A 17,203-nucleotide genomic window follows, 5' to 3' on the forward strand; every position below is an offset into this window, starting at 1 on the left:
TCCCAAACAAGTTCAAGTATAACAAGGAATCTACAACTTTCTCATTCTTCCTTCTTCCCCCCCTCCCTTCTTCAGAACCAACGATACATAACAGAACTAGCTTTTCCTCAAAACAGAGTTTAAATTAAACTATTTTAATTCAACTAATGCTAACTTTAAACAATATATTAATGCTATCTCTAAAAAGATATTAAAGAGTGCCATATTGAATGCAGAGTGTGTCAAGCGATCCGAATCGTTCCCTCTTTCGCTGCTGAGTTGCATAGAAATCCCAAACATTTGCACACCTTTACATGAGTCATTTAATCAAGTAAATCGATACAGGTCATCTCAAGATGGTTCTGTGGGCGGGGAAACTCCTCAGGGGGGGGGGGGAAGAGACTCACGTAAATGTATGCTAGAATGAATTTTTCCCCCACCAATCTGTCCAATCGCAGGGCTGTTCTTCACCAATAGTCGTCAAGTTTGCTGATACCCAAAAGGACAAGGAGCAGAGACGTTTACAACAGCAGTTGGCGCAACAAATGCAACAGCTCAACACTGCCACCTGGGGGAACCTTACAGGTCTTGGAGGACTTACGCCACAGTACCTGGCTGTAAGTAATCATTAAATTTGATTACGAGCACTTTCAAAGCAAACTTGCGATACTTAGCAGAGTATGTTTTAAGCATAGCAGGGAATATCTATTTCATTAAGCGGTCTTGTAAATTGACAGCACTGTGTTAAGGACGGCAGCAAGGGCTGAAGAGAAATTTTCTCAAATTTACATGGTTACATTTCACAATCTGAATTTCACCTGCTGATGCTTAAGTGAAATTCTGAGTGAATGGTCAGTTTTTCAAGGTGCGGTATGTTCAGGTGTGCAGATATGAGTGTGAGTGTCAGAGAGCTGATCTATTTGATACTGGTACTATTTCAATTGCAAATATGGTGTGGTTCACTGTGGTTTGTGCTGCTGTGGTTTGTTTGTTCGTTTTGCTTTGTTTTGTTTTGTCTGAAACACTCAGTTCTGCATATGTCTCTCCATCAGGCCTGTCATATATATTTTGTTTGTTTGTTTGTTTGTTTTAAAAAAAAACAGCAACCAAAAACTATATTCCTGAAAGTTGAATATGAACCTTTCAGAGAAATTGAAAGATCCCTGACATTCTTAATTATATGTGCAATTCTGGCTAGTTTTTGGAATCCAGACCCATTCTATTTGAAATCCTGCACATTTCATGCATTCCCATGTTAGCCTTCATTTCATTTTTAAACGTTCCCTCTGAAAATGGCTATTTGGGGAAATGCTCTGTAAACTAACAACACAAGCCTATGTAATGTCTACTCAGAAGTAAGTCCTGTTGAGTTCTGTGGGGTTCATGCCTAAGACCTTGCAGCCAAACATTGTAGTTTCTCTGTATATTTACTGAGAAACAAGTCTCACTAAACTCAATGAAGCTTACTATTGAGTAGACATGTATCAGATGTCACTGTAAATTACCGGTATGTTTGTTTCACTCCACAAGGTATCCTTTGCATGGCAGAAGGTGAGCAAGTTGATGGTCAAAACTTTATTTGCCCTTTGTAAGGAAAATGTAAAAGACAAATTTATTTGAAAAACGGTTGGAGGGAGATTGCTCGCTTTCTGTAATGCAGAGATATGAAATGATGGGTGCATTTAGATAAAAGTGTTCACCGTGATGCATTTGAAGGAGGAAATTTGCCCCTCAGTGGGCTGCAGACTCCTTATTTTAGCAGTGGGGATTTAGCCATCCTAAATGTCTTGCACTTGTACACATGCTTCAAAACATGCATGCATCACAAATTTTAAAATCAGTTTTTAAAAAATTTAATGTGCAAAATGTGTTCACATTTTGGAACTTTTTGCCAAAACTGCAGAAGGTTTAAGAAAAGCTACCACTCTTCCTTTGCCTGTCCAGTCTGAGCAGGGCAGGGGTATTTATTTATCTCTTGCACACAGAATTCCTGCCCATGTTTCCGTTGCATGCACTTGAATGGGTCTGTGTGTGCATGAAAACAACAGCCTAATATTAGCTGCAAAGGGGTTCTCCAAAATAGCAAAATCTCAAATGCGGAAGGTTTGATCCCTGACATCTGGGTTTAATTGGATCACAGGTAGCAGGTCTGGAAAATACCTTTGCTTAAGACCAGGGGTCAGCAAACTTTTTCAGCAGGGGGCTGGTCCAGTGTCCCTCAGACCTTGTGGGGGGCTGGACTATATTTGGGGGGGGAGAGATAATAATGAATGAATTCCTATACCCCACAAATAACCCAGAGATGCACTTTAAATAAAAGGACACAGTCTACTCATGTAAAAACATTCTGATTCCCAGACCGTCCACGGGCTGGATTTAGAAGGCGATTGGGCCGGATCTGGCCCCCGGGCCTTAGTTTGCCTACTCATGCTTAAGACTCTAGAGTAGAGAACCAGCATCACTCATACTAGGCAGTACCTGGATGAATGGACCAGGGGTCTGTCCCATGACAGAAATGTTAATGCAGGAGGAAGAAAGGCACTTGGGCTTACTTACTTAGGAGTGAGCCCACTGTATTTGGTGGGGCTTACTTCTGAATAGACACGGGATAGCTCAGTCAGTAGAGCATGAGGCTCTCAGGGTCAGGGGTTCCAGCCCCACATTGGGCTAAAGAGTCCTGCATTGCAGGGGGTGGACTAGATGCCTCTCGGGGTCCCTTCCAGCTCTAGAATTCTATGCAGAGCTCAGGGGCAAAGAAGAAAGCACTTTACACAGAGAACACCCCAGGTTCAGGAAATGTCCCATCTGAAATCTTGGAAATCTGCCAGTAGTCATTGTGGACTAGATGGGCCCAGTGGTCTGACTCAGGTTTAAGGAAGCTTCCTATCGTCTTCTGGATTATGCTGCTACTTGCAAGAGGAGCTGATCCCTTCCAGATTGTTGTGGATTTATTCTTCACCATCTAGACTCCAAACCTAGCTAAGTGAAAAACAGCTGAGGAGAGAAGGAATTTGTAGCGAAGAATCAGAAGGCAAGCACCCAGGCCTTCCCCAGCTGACCCACACCAGAATACCGGACCAAAAAATTGGACATTCTGAGATCCATTCAGAAGTGTCCAGGGTGTCCAGTTTAAATCAGGATGGTTGAGCAGTATGCATTACATCATAGTACTGCATATGCATTCATTTAACATATAAACTTTATATTAAATAATTGGATATGAACTGATGAAGTGATTCCTTTGTGCACATGGTTCAGATACAACATTTCCTTCCCATCATCCAAGCCATGATTTGGAGTGTTGGGAAGGAGTCCTCAGAGTACAACAGGACAGGACAGGATCAACCAGGATGTTATAGAAACCACATTTCTACACTGTGTACGGTAAACTATGCCAAGAGGAGCTGAATACAATATTCAGATTCACATTCATTCTTCATTTTGCACAACTTATTCTCAGGTGTTGGGAGACACAAAAAGCCTATATTGGACCTCCCACTCCTAACCACTGGAGATCTGCTCAGCCACCCTTCCTCCATCCCCCTAGCTTCTCAGCTTTGCATTATCCAAATATTGCGTTGGATCCAGTCTATGTTAGTCAGTCTTAGTTCAAAGTGAAATCGGTGAGATAAGTTGGTCCCACAGGTTTTGATAGGAGCCGAGTTCAACTAACTGAGTGGATGGATCCAAACCATTTTAAACCTATTCTCACAGTAGTAAGGACTAGAAACTTGAATTTGGTTTTGTTTTTTTTAAAGGAAATGCAAGCAGGGAATACACATAGCTCTGTGTGACTTAAGCCCACAGACCCTCTCAGAACGGTTTGGTCTTGTGCTGAATTCCTTTAAAATCCTCCTTTCCCCCCCAGGTTCCTTTATTATGTTGATACAGACAGTCGCAGCTCCAGTAGAAAACGGTGCAAAATGGGTCAGCAATATCTTTGTAGGGGACCGTCTTTTCGTTGTCTGAGGAGGCGGCTTCCTGATGAAGAATTTTGCTTACCTTGAAAGGCAGCAGCCCAATTCACACATTACTCAGATGCGCTGCATTTCCATGGTGACAGCGGAGCAAGGTTGCACTTCCAACCCCCCGTAATGTCACAGCTACTTTCTGCAACAATTGCATGCTGCACTTGATTTTCTGCAGAGGAAGCCCTCTACCTGTGCACCTGCTCACATGAACAGCTCTCCACGATTGTGCAGTCGTCACAGTCACACAGAGCCTCTATACCCACGTAGGTGCTTGCTTAATCGTGGGGATTTCTCTGCAAACATCCACGTGCAATTAATTCTGAACGCAGCTGCAATGTAGGGGGGCCTAAAGCTTGTCCCAGCTCCACAGTCAACAGGAAAATGCTGTGTGCGTGAAGAAGGCATGAATGGAGCTTGTATATAGCTTAACATTCCAAACTATGGAATGCACTGCGGGGGGTTGGACTAGATGACCCATGGTGTCCCTTCCAGTTCTACAATTCTATGATTCAATGGCCCTGTGAAAGATATTGCCTCACCTCACTTTGTATGACTCTTTTGTGCGTAACATGAGCAGTACCTATATCCCTTTTGGGACGGGTTGAGCTGAAAATGATGAGTAGAATACCCTGGGAGGGAAGGTCGGGATTTAAAAACAAACACAGCCAAGCAGAGCATAATATGCAGTGGGGAATCGCAGGGCAAGAATGTCTGGATCTGTGCATATCTGTCGCTGGTCTGCACATGCCTGAGTATCTGTACACTTGATGTCTGTATACTGAACGACTTGTATATGTGAATTGTCTCCATTGAAAAAGCTTCACCGTAAATGTTCTGCTTGTGGTGTCATGTCTCTGGTGGGCCATTCACACATGCAGGTCACCACCTGATGTCGCATTCGTCAGGTAGTAAGCATGTATGTGTGCGCTTAGCGCTCTGTGTTGCTTCTTTGGCTTGCCTGAGCAAATGCAGTTCCGGGAGAAAAAGGGGCTCCTTAATTTCAGGGGTGCCCAAAACACTATTCAGCACAGGGTCCTCGGGCCCTTTGACTTAGCATTTCCCCTCGGGCATGCTGGATGAAGCAGAGTTGTGCACTCTCACCTGAACATACACCACAAACGATGCCAACGCGATAAGCCTCTGTTTTAAGTGGGGAGGTGGAAAAATAGACTGTGATTGACGGAGATGAGTTATGGTAACTGCTAGACTGCAGAGGGCAATGATTAGTCACGCTACGTCGGGCTGAAATAGATTTAACACCTGGCTGTTAAAAAGAGTAAATTGATTAATTGTTTTAAAGCAGCAATGTTATTGAGTTTCCCCAGTGTCTGTGTGTTTCTTAATAGAGATTAGACATTAATATGGATTTACAGCATCGACTCTGGGGACCTTCATTTCAACACCAGGCAGAAGCAAGAGACTGTATAAATGTAAAGGAAACTATAAGTATCCCAAATTTAATTTGATTCAGATAATTTTGTTTTAATCTTTAACTTGTTGCGTTATTAACCTCATTAATGTTGTTGTTGTTGTTGTTAATTTGCAGCTTCTGCAGCAAGCAACTTCCTCCAGTAACTTGGGTGCCTTCAGCGGCATTCAACAAATGGCTGGTGAGTTGCAGATTTCTGGTTAATCCATTTCTCCCTCCCCCCCCTTTCATGTTGCTTCTTTGTCGTTTAAGATCTGTCCCCACGGGGTCTTAAGAATATACAGCCACTTAAGAGACCTTTCACGTGGGTGTTTATTGTTGCACAGGTGCTGCTCACACCTGCAAAAAAAATTTTTTTTGCAGTGTTCGAGAGTATCATTAGCATCAAAATGCTACCCCCGCCACCAACATTTCACCCAAACTTACTCTTTCCACCAGGCATGTCCAAAGTCCGTTTCAGGGGCCTAATCCAGCCCGCCGGTTGATTTAATCCAGCCCACGTGGCAGTATATGTCCTGGGGTAAAACCCTCAAGAACTTTGGGGTTAAATTGTAAATAAATAAAAAAAGCTGAACAATTTCAGTCCTGAAAAACTTTGGTCGGCCCTCACGCATGTTCATTTCATCAAATCTGGCCCTCTTTGAAAAAAAGTTTGGGCACCCCTGCTTTCCGCAATAAAACCTTAAAACAAAAACAGAAAGCTATTGTCGGTTACTTCTCTGTGACCCATTTCCAATATTAAGCATCTGTATGGAAGCACCTTAGCATATGGCTTGATGCTTCAAGGTGTGCAAGAGATGCCTATGTCTCCTCCTGTTTATGTTCTGCAGCCAGTTGCCTTTTGTTTCCAGAGTTGTATCTTAGCAAGCGATGTTAAAGAGAGCTTTGCTGGGATAGGGCTCTTACATTCCACTTCATCCATGCAGCACTGCCCTCCAACCATTGCTTGTCCCACGGTTTCCCTGTGCTCTGAAAATCCAAGTAGGGGGGAGAAATCAATGGCATATGGGGAAATCTCTGAATCTCTAGAGAGGAGAAAGTGTTGGACAGCTTCAGTTGGAGGATAATGCCGCGTGGGTGAGGGGGGATTAACGAAGGCAATCCACGTTAAGATGAGGTATGGATTGTCCCAAAGGGGCACTTTTCTAATCTATTTTCAGCAGTTCTTAAGAGTTTTGGGGGAGCACACTGGTTGCAGTTGTCCAGGTAGCAGGAAGGAAACAAACAGATCACTTTTAATTCTTCCCCTTGTGAAAGAAAAAGGGACTCTTCTTTACCTTCCCACTGCCTGGATAGTAAACGGGATTGGGAAAACAACCAGGGAAGGATGGGGGTGTGAGAAACTGATGCAAGGTTGTGCCCCTCCCCTCCGCAAAACACTTTGCCCAGGTTCCCTCAAACCTGGTAGTGTCACTGTCATCCTGTGTAATAGACATTGATAGTCCTGTCCTCCTCCATAGAATTCCTCAGCCTCCCCATCCACCTTGAAAAACCATCTAAGTCACTATCCATAATGACATCTCAGCTCAGCCAGTAGAGCAGGCGTAGGCAAACTCGGCCCTCCAGATGTTTTGGGACTACAACTCCCATCACCCCTGACCACTGGTCCTGTTAACTAGGGGTGATGGGAGTTGTAGTCCCAAAACATCTGAAGGGACGAGTTTGCCTATGCCTGCAGTAGAGCATGAGACTCTTAATCTCAAGGTTGTGAGTTCGAGCCCCATGTTGCGCAAAATGATTCCTTCATTGCAGGGGTTTGGGCTGGATGACCCATGGGCAGGCATGTCCAACGGGTCGATCGCGATCTATCGGTCGATCGCGGGGCATCCCGGGTTGATCATGAAACCTCCCCAAGAAAATCTCAACAATTTTGGATCTTCCTCCCCCCCCAAAAAAAAAGGGCTCCCCAAAAAACCTCAACAACTTTGGTCAGTTTTTTTTATAGTGGGAATAGATCGCAGTCTCTTGGGAGTTGAACATGCCTGCCCTAGGAGATCCTTCCAACTCTACAATTCTGTGTTTCTGTACTTCAATGGCTTTGTAATGGGGGCCACCTATCTTGAGATCCATCCTACTGACTCAGCACCGACAGATTGTGGAAGATGGTGGCTGCATCCACCTCATGAGAGCACAGTGGGGGTGAAAAGAAAGGAGGGCGTCTATCAGAAGATCAATATTGTAGGAAACTTTTTGGAGAATTGCATTCAATGGGCAACTTTTATATGTGTTGTAAGCCGCCCAGAGTGGCTGGGGAAACCCAGGGAGATGGGTGGGGTATAAATAATAAAATTATTATTATTATTATTATTATTATTATTATTATTATTATTTCTACCTGTGCATGCGGTCTGCTAGCGGCTGAATCTTAGCCAGGAATCTTAGCCCCATAACCTATGAAGACAATGCCTTAAGGGCAGGGGTCAGCAAACTTTTTCAGCAGGGGGACAGTCCACTGTCCCTCAGACCTTGGGGGGGGCGGACTATATTTTGAAGAAGGGGGGGGGGAATGAACGAATTCCTATGCCCCACAAATAACCCAGAGATGCATTTTAAAGAAAAGGGCACATTCTACTCATGTAAAAACACGCTGATTCCTGGACCATCCGTGGGCCGGATTTAGAAGGCAATTGGGCCGGATCCGGCCCCCGGGCCTTAGTTTGCCTACCCATGCTTAATAGTAATCACAACCAGCTTTAATGTTGGGATTACAGGGTGAGGCTTCTTAAAGCTCAGTTCCAGGCATGCTTACTCAGAGAACGGAGTTCATTTGCAAATTAATTCCTAGTGGTTGTGTTTAAGTTTGCGGCCTTAGTTCAAGGGTAGTATTTGCAAAAGAAGCAGGCACTCTGACACTTTTACAAAATGGGGCCCTGGCAAACCCGCATATGACAGAATTCACACACACACACACACACACACACACACACAAATCCATGTTTGTTGCATTCACACTTCACATTTTAAGTATAAGCTTTGAAGTATCTTTAAAGTGTACATATATTAGTATGTCTAAAAAAGAAGGAAGAGTGTGAAATAGCCCCCGTTTTCCTTTTCTTGGCCACTCGCCCATGCTAACAGTTTGTTTAGTGGTTGGAGACCTGCTCATCCTTGCTCTTGTTTAGTAGCTCTTAATGCATATTCCAACAGAGAGAATTCTTTTCTCATCTCCGGTGAGAAGTGTTTGCGAGTTCTGTGCAATCAGGTTCATGATAGTCTCGGGCGACTTCGATAATAAGAAACAGGTATAAGAACGGCGTGACATTCTTAAGGGCATCTGAAATTACAGAACCTACCTTTGGATAACATGTGCCCTGGTGCCCATTTATAGCCACTGGAAACTAACTAGAGACCTTTTGAATTTCAGGAAGAAGTACCCTGCAACATTACAAAGCAGGGTATAGTTTTGTTTTGTTTTTATTTTAAAGCAGATAATCGTTTGGTTCAGGACCGGGGAGGGGAAGAAGGGAATAAGCAAAAGAAAGTAACTGGAAAGCAAGAAAGACAAAGGATAGCTTGAAAGGCATTTAGGCGGATGGCTGCTCGGTAATGAGCTGTGTGCTGGTAGTAAACCAATGTGTAGTGATTAATAAAAGGTCGTTCCAGCTGGGTCACCTACCATGCTGGTCCCCTAACTTAACGTGGTGTGAGAGGATTGTGTCATAAGCACGCACAAATGAGCACAGATGCGCATTACACCTGCCATGCAAAAGTACTGAACGCCTATTTGCCTATGGTTTGTGTAACATTCCTCATAAAACCACAAACCCCTCCCTTAGCCCCATTGCCATCAAATTGGCGTGGTAGTTTATTTTTTAATTATGCTCTGACTAAATTGGCAAATCGGTGGCGCTTTCCTCCAGCCTCGCAACGCAGGAAAGGGCTTAAGCTATCCGCGGTTCCTCCCTTTTCTCCTCCTCCTCCTCCTCCTCCTCCTCCTCCTCCTCCTCCTCTTTTCCTCTTTTATTAATGCTTTGCTTTTGAATGGATCTTGAAGCACGCCTATGAAAAAGAGATGCGCTGCTCCCCATTGGCACTGTGTGCTTCATCCTTACAATATGCCATTATTGCACTGGCACCAGAGACTAATGCAGAATCCGCTGTCTGACAATATAAATTGGCCCACAGATGACAATATCTCTGAGTTATTTTCTCTGGCTCAGATCCGTTGGCAAGCACTTGCGGCTTCTATTATGTTACACTCATAATCTAGCACAGGTTTTTTTTTTCTCCCCCGTCATCAAAAATATATCTTAATACGATAAACAACATTTTCACAGTTGGCGTTTTTTGGAACTGGCTTTGAGCTTTAAAGGCTGCCGGTAATGTTCGGCTTTGGTTAGCCCTGTAGAATGAATGAAGAATGGAGCGACGGAAGAGGGAAACAGTGCTGGAGATTTTCCTGTCTAATACAAGTACAGCCATACTGTGTCGCCAGAATTATGTCCCATTGTTGGAACAGCTTGAGACTGGTTCTTCCCATACCCACATTTTACTGCCAGTTTGCTACCAGTGGTCTCTCGACATAGACTTCAACTTTTTCAAACATCCTCAACACCAACTTGCAATATGGAGCCCCTTTTCTGTTTCATTTTGAAATATTATTGTCTTCCAGTTCTGCTGATCATTTCTTCTTCCGCCGCCGCCCTCCCTCTATGCCTTCCTTAAAGGGACAAATAAAAGGAAACGCTGGTTCAGGAAATGATGTGCACAAAGTGGATTAGATCTCTGGGCGGTGTTTAGTAGTAGATTGGCAAGGCTTTCTGGTTCCCAGTTGTTCAGCAATAGCAACAACAAAATGAATCTTCCCACTTAAATTAGGCTGAAATGGTGAACATTTCGGGGTAACCAGGAGTGGATTTTTGTGTGAGCTCAGTTCTGGTACTGAAAACAAACTCCTAGACACTTGTGTATGCCCAGAGGCAATCCTAACTCTGTGTCTTTGGCTGTGTTGTTAAGAAAAGTTTTCTAAGGAAACGAAAGGATTGTCCTGCCAAAGTACGTAATATTGCGCTTATAGTATTGTTTCGGCTGTTTTGCCCAGTTTGTGTGAATGCCTACATTATTCTCTGAAAGAAGAAAGACTATAAAAGCAACAGGTCTGTTTTTTGCGGTGGGGAGGGGAATTGATGCAGTATTGATTGTTTCCTTTCTCTCCCTTTAAATAATAATGAAAGTAGGGTAGAATTAAGATATCATGAAAGCGACCTGAGAAATGGTCTGTGGTTAGACTAAATGCTACCACAGCCAGTGGCTGGTCAATTGTGCCTGATAGTCATCATCACTAAGGAAATAGTGATTTGTGGCTTAAAACGGGGCAAGAAGTCTCCCTGAATGGAGTCTGGCCCAAAAGAGGTGGCAGAACTGACAGCAGTTCGCTGTGACTTATTTGCAAAGCATTTTGAGGATAAAATCGCTTGCATCCCCCGGGATCCTGACTCTGCTGTTACAGCAGAATCTGGACACTCAGAGGGTGTCCAGAACCCTGTTTGATCCTGTTGTGTTGAATGAGTTTCAGTTCGTAAGGTTCAAGGATGTGGACAAGGTGCTTGGATCACTCAGGGCTACCACTTGCGCTCTGGACCCTTGCCCCTATTAGATGCTAAACACTAGCAGTGAGGTGATTAATGCCTTCCTGCAAGAGGTGGTGGTCCCTGCCTGCTTGAGGGAGGCTAAAACTACTCCTCGAGAAGTTCCCCCTGGATTTGGAAAATCTTAAGTAACTACCAGCCAGTGGCCAATCTCTGCTTTCAGGGCTAGGTCGGAGTGTCCAAACTTTTTTCAAAGAGGGCCAGATTTGATGAAGTGAACATGAAAGAGGACCAACCATTTTATTGAGCTTTTTTAGGATTGAAGTTGTTGGTTGTTGAGCTTTTTTAGGATTGGAATTGTTGAACAGGCAGAACAGAGAGCAAGCAGAACGGTGGACGGGAGTGGGACATTAACAGAGGGCCGCAGCGAGAACCTAATGGCGGGCGGAAGAGAGAGCAGAACGCAGAACAATCAGAGGGACGGATAAAGAACAGGGCGTCTAAGCGAGCCGCTCAGTGTCATGGATACAGAGATAGGTGCCTGCGTGAGCAGAGCAGTAGCCGGACAACAGCAACAGTCCACCGCTAACAGGGTCCTAGAGCCGGACAACGGACGCCGGCATGCAACAGTCGGCGGGCGGGTATGCTATCCGTAGCATGTGAATGCAACAACCATAAACGGACCTGCCTGTGGAGCCGGATGAAACTTTCCATTGGGCCGGATTACTGTAGGTCCCCGGGCCGGACTTTGGACATGCCTGGGCTAGGTTCTTGAGTTGGGTGGTCGCATATTGCCCTGCAGGTTTCCGATTGTGCTTGTGTTTTAACCGGCCTACATGAGTGACTATGCAGTGGTGCTACATGGCTTTCCTGTGAATGTGCTAATGGGCCTTATGAGAGGGTTTTGCAGCCATCCATCTGCCAGTTTTTAACAGGCCTGATTGGCAAGCGGCTGTAACAACTGACATCTGTTCGTGCTTATTGATATGTAGATTTATGGTAATTGCTCTGAACAATAAGACATGAAATTACCTAAGGTGAACATTAAATTAAATTTTCATGGCCCCTCTTCCTTATAAATATGTTGTTGTTGGGTTTTTTTAAAAAATAAAATACTACATTTCAAACAGGCATATTGTGCATCTGTTATGAACATAATTTAATTGTATTTTTAATCTGCCAAGCTGCAAAATCAAAGTTGGGATTCTTGCTGTCCATAATATTGGACAAGTTTTGTTAGCTTACTGGTATATACAGATTACCGAACGCAGAGTCAGATTCCACTTTTATTCGCAACGTTTTTCTCGCATCATAAAGATTAAGAATTATTTAGTTTCCAGCAGCTTATTCCCAGAAGGCAGAAGGGGTGCGCGCGGTTTGTTTGTGCCACTCTGTCTATCAGGCTGTGCTTTAGAGTTTAAGTGATTTGCATTTCTTCAGAGAGCGCTGCGTTTGTGGAATGTTCAACGGTTTGAAAGAAAAATGATCACATTATTTTCTGTCCGGCTCTGCTGTGGGATGTAAGGGAAAGGCGGTGGGAAGGGGGAACCAAGCACCCGGGGTGCAATGTGAAAAGTGCAGATTCAGGAATGCGAGACGGGCAGCAAGTGCGGCCCACGAAAGTACAATGCAGTCACTTCCAAGGACTGGGAAATCATTGCATTGCCTTAGAAATTACCGTATTCCTCAGTGTATAAGACTAGGTTACTTTAATAAAATATTATGCCCAAAACTTGGTGTCATCTTATGTACACAGATAGTGGAGAGGTGGGGCGGGCGATTGGTGGCCGCTGCAAGCAGGATATTGTCCGTGGCATTTTTTGTGGGTGATTGGTGGGTGCTGCAAGGTCCGTTGGCTATTGGCTGCTGTGGCAATCGGGCGGGCGATTGCTGCCTGCTCTCGGGCACTGTGCAGACAATTGGTGCCTTCACCAATGTGAGTGCAATTTGCTGTTGCATTCCTGCGGGTGAGTGATTTTCGGCAAACCCCCCCCCCCAAAAAAAGCTCAACAAGTCTGGGCAATCACCCCCCAAAAAAGCTCAACAACTCTGGGCAATCTCCCCCCATTTTCTCTATTTGGAGTCACCCAAAAGTCTTATACATGGGGGCGTCTTATACACGAAAAAGTACGGCAGCTCAGAGGAGGAGCACTTGGCTTTGCGTACAAGATTCAATCCCTGGCATCTCCAGGCAGGGCTGAGAAAATCTCCCGTCTGAACCCTGGAGAGCCACTGTCAGACCATGAAGATAATACTGAGCTAGATGGCCAGCGGTCTGGCTCTGTATAAGGCAGGTTCCTTTGCTTTCATTTCTGTTTTTATTTCCCTTCTTCTTCTTCTTCTTCTTCTTCTTCTTCTTCTTCTTCTTCTTCTTCTTCTTCTTCTCCACAATCTTCATTTTCCATTTTCCTCCACAATCAGGAGTACTAGAGATTGCCCTTTAAAGAAAGGAACGGAAAACACACCTGGTGGCCTCCAACTTGGATGGCTTGAAAAGAGGGTTAGGCAAATTCATGGAGGACCAGGCTATTGGCGGCTACTAACCATGATGGCTGTGTTCTCCTTTCACTTTCTAAGGCGCCATGCCTCTGAATACCAGTTTCTGGGAATCACAGTTGGACAGAGTGCTTATGCACTCAGGTCGTGCTTGCAGGCTTCTCATAGGCATCTGGTTGGCCACTGTGAGAACAGGAGGCTGGAATAGATGAGCCGTTGGCCTGATCCAGCAGGCTATTCTTAGGTTCTTCAGTTCAGTATCCAGCCAGGTGATGTGTGCAGGGTAGAATGTGCACAAAAATGCATGTGTTGGTGGCAAGAACATATAACATGTGTTATGTTAGTGGAAAGCACTTTGCCAAATTGGCCAGATCTCTAGACAAAAATTAGGAGAAATTCATTATATTATTTTATTTTTAAAAATGCTAATTGCTGAGGAAATGTTGAGAACTGATTTTAAGAATGGAAAAATGAGAAACAGAGAAAATCAGAATTGGCGTTTCCATCCATCCCTAGTTGCAGAAGGGGCTATGCAATTATTGAGTGGGGTTTCACATTTTAACTACAAACAGGCATCATCCAGCCAATGTATCACAGCCTCACTCATTCTGGCATGCACACATCAGAGAAGATTTCTTCCTTAGGAACCACCCTGGGAGATTATTCCATGACTGCGGCACCTCCAGAGTCGGTCCTAATGCAGGTACCTGAAGAAAGGTTTCCGTTGAAGATTTTACCATATTGGCAGACACAGACGGAGAAAAGTGATTTTCTAAGTATCCTGCTCTCATGCCTCCAACTATATTAAGCCCATAGCAGCATCTGCTAGATCTTCATGCTGAACTAATGCCAAGTCCCACTGAGGATGGTTGCATCTTGTCTGATGCCAAGTTCTTCGCACAATCTGCTTCCTAGCATCACACCTAAAAACACCCAGGACTTTTCCCCCTCAGGTTCTTATAATTTTGCATCATCTTTGTGCCTGTAAAGAACCCCCCCCTCTCTCTCGCACACACACACACACCCCAATTATTTCTCAACTATTTAAAATGCAGCGCGAGGTCTTCATCCTCTAGCCGTTGTTGTTTCTGCAGGTTATTATTAAGTTTACCACTTCTTAAGCAGCTTAAGAAACCTGGCCGAAATATCACTGAAAGTCTTTGGCTCCCCCCAGTGCCCAAGTCATTTCTACATATGTGACCAGAACGTTCCTGATAATTCTGTTTCCCAGTGGAGTCTCCCATCAAGAATTGTCTTTGGCAAGAACTGTCGCTGTAGATAGTGCCATACTGATCTATTGGCCTGCTGACAGGGCAGGCTCTGACTTAGTCTGCAGCGAATTCATTTTATCTTTACAAGTGGGAAAATGTAGAAATGGGAACCTTGCCATAACTGGATCATGAAGCTTACTGGGCATTTTGAAAGGGCTGTGTTATGTTATTTGATGCACACTTTGACAGGCAACTATGAACCATCCAAATTTGGCTGTTTCTGTGGCGTTAGCAGGAAGAAGGGGCCACAGCTAGGGAGACAGGACTAAAGTCGAATTCTTGCTCTCTCTCAGCTAGCAGGATTGAGAAATGTCGCTCCCTCAGAACTGTGAATGCTCCCACCAGGCAGCATAAAGAAAGCTAGGTTAGATGGTCCAATGGCTCAGCATAGATGGTTGAACCTTATGGGGAGCAAGTGAGAGTTGGTTGGTCACAGGTGGGTTACAGGGAGGAGAACTGTTCGTTTGTAACCTATTTTGGGTTTTAAAAACATATTTTATTGGTGGGTTAGCAACAACAAACAAGTGCAAACATAACAAATACGAAGAAAACCATTAAAAGCATCATAGCCTGGAAAAACAAATGTGCAAAGATGTTGTTGTTGTTCAGTCGTTCAGTCGTGTCCGACTCTTCATGACCCCATGGACCAGAGCACGCCAGGCACGCCTATCCTTCACTGCCTCTCACAATTTGGCCAAACTCATGATAGTTGCTTTGAGAACACTGTCCAACCACCTCGTCCTCTGTCGTCTCCTTCTCCTTGTGCCCTCCATCTTTCCCAACATCAGGGTCTTTTCCAGGGTGTCTTCTCTTCTCATGAGGTGGCCAAAGTACTGGAGCCTCAACTTCAGGATCTGTCCTTCCAGATACTGCACAGCAAATGGCCAGCTCATTTAAAACTATACAGAACCTTTATCCTCAGTGATGATGGGACTCACAGGTGGAGAAGAATTTTGCTTTTTCTGTCCCTTTTATTATTGGTAAAGGGAGTGTTGGTGTCGCCCTATTTTGTCCATCCAAGAACGGGGTAGGGTGGAAGCTCCCAGCTATGTTCGTTTAAAACAAAAATGATTTGAATTTTGCAATCAAGCTCACCGCTACAGTTCCTTTATGTTCTTTTCTGCAGGAATGAATGCTTTACAGCTACAGAATTTGGCAACTCTAGCAGCCGCAGCTGCCGCCGCCCAAACCTCAGCTACCACCACCAATGCAAATCCTCTCTCCACAACAACTGGTGCCCTTGGCGCACTCACGAGTCCAGGTATGACCAAATGTGTGTATTGGGAGGGGGGGGAGTTCACTCTGGTTTTTTCTAGCTCCCATTTCTGCAGAAACTCTGAGACAGGTGTCAAAATATGTCACCGCCACATATTGAATGCGGATTGGTGAATGTGCCACAGGCTTGATCAGGTGTTGTTGTTGTTTTTTAATTTTAAAAAAAGGTTTTCTCAGGCTTACATGCCACCATAAATATAATTTCAGATAGCATTTTCTCAAGCATGAGTCCACTTGTGAAATGTTATTCTTGTGCTGTGTACACATGGCTTTGTTCTGCCAGTCAAGTAGTGACTGAAATGCAACCTGGCCAATACTTGAAATTTTCAGAGCAGGGTTCAGAATGCAAGCAAATGTCCAATGTAAACAAGCAGAGCTTTGCTTGTTTGTTCAGACCCGCAATTCCCAGTCTCTTAAGGAACCACGTCTTTCTTTTGCTAGAACTGCTTTTGCAATGCTCTCCTTTTGCTTGTTTTTGATGTGCCTTCTTCCGCCCTTCTGCTTTCTTGTTTTCCTTCCTTCTTGATACATCTCCCTGAAAAAGATTTCTTTGGAGGGGAAACAAGGTTGTGGTTGCTAAAGTTGGACCAAATGCTTAGAAGAAATTTGGCATAAATCTGTGCTAGGGCTGTCTGCAATGGCTAATATTTATCGAGGGATTTCGCAGAGTGGAGTTTGGTTCTGTGGTGTCTGGTGCTTAAACAGACCAGTAGGTCACTGCAGACCAGTGCTCTTAGAGCAGTTGTTAACCCTGTTGTCGAGTTTTAAAGGACTCGGTTCTAGATTATAAGGACATCACACAATATATAACGAATACCTTGCACTTAGCAAATATTGACTTCTAAAAATATTAGGAATGGGGAGAGAAGCCTCCCTAATTTTCACTTCTCAAGTCCATAAATGAACTGAAACACAGCTGTTTTTCAAAATTCACACTTTTTGCAGTGCAGGTCTCCAAGAGAAAGCTGTACAGTTTGCATATATTGGTGGAAATAGCATACAAAGTGCATTGTCTTTAAGGAACACCACTTGCAAGAATGTGTATATCAGGTAAAAGTGAAAAAAGCGTGTGTGTTAGGATAAATTGTGGACTGAAATGCTGACAAGCTTCTGAGTACTTGTTTATATATAAAAAATGCAAACCGCAGCAGAAATGTGAATTGAAGTGGACATTAGAAAAAAATTGAATATTGAGAAAAACCAAAATTTAGCAATTCATCCCTAAGAGATATTAATTCTGTATTATTTATTTGT

At 44.1% G+C, this 17,203-nt stretch overlaps 1 protein-coding gene across 22 annotated transcripts in view; it reads left to right on the forward strand.

The window, feature by feature from the left end:
• CELF2 (CUGBP Elav-like family member 2) overlaps positions 1 to 17,203 on the forward strand; it is a 515,803-nt gene that overhangs the window by 464,297 nt on the left and 34,303 nt on the right. For 12 of the 22 annotated variants that reach the window (XM_033161689.1, XM_033161690.1, XM_033161694.1 and 9 more), the window contains 3 exons: positions 438 to 596; positions 5,497 to 5,560; positions 15,801 to 15,935. In XM_033161689.1, the coding sequence (XP_033017580.1) occupies positions 438 to 596; positions 5,497 to 5,560; positions 15,801 to 15,935 (358 nt within the window). Of the gene's footprint in view, positions 1 to 437; positions 597 to 5,296; positions 5,381 to 5,496; positions 5,561 to 15,800; positions 15,936 to 17,203 lie in introns of all 22 variants that reach the window. The other 10 variants (XM_033161679.1, XM_033161682.1, XM_033161683.1 and 7 more) reach the window with 1 other exon arrangement.

The sequence above is a fragment of the Lacerta agilis genome, chromosome 10 (genome assembly GCF_009819535.1).
Source record: "Lacerta agilis isolate rLacAgi1 chromosome 10, rLacAgi1.pri, whole genome shotgun sequence".
NCBI classification, from domain to species: domain Eukaryota; kingdom Metazoa; phylum Chordata; class Lepidosauria; order Squamata; family Lacertidae; genus Lacerta; species Lacerta agilis.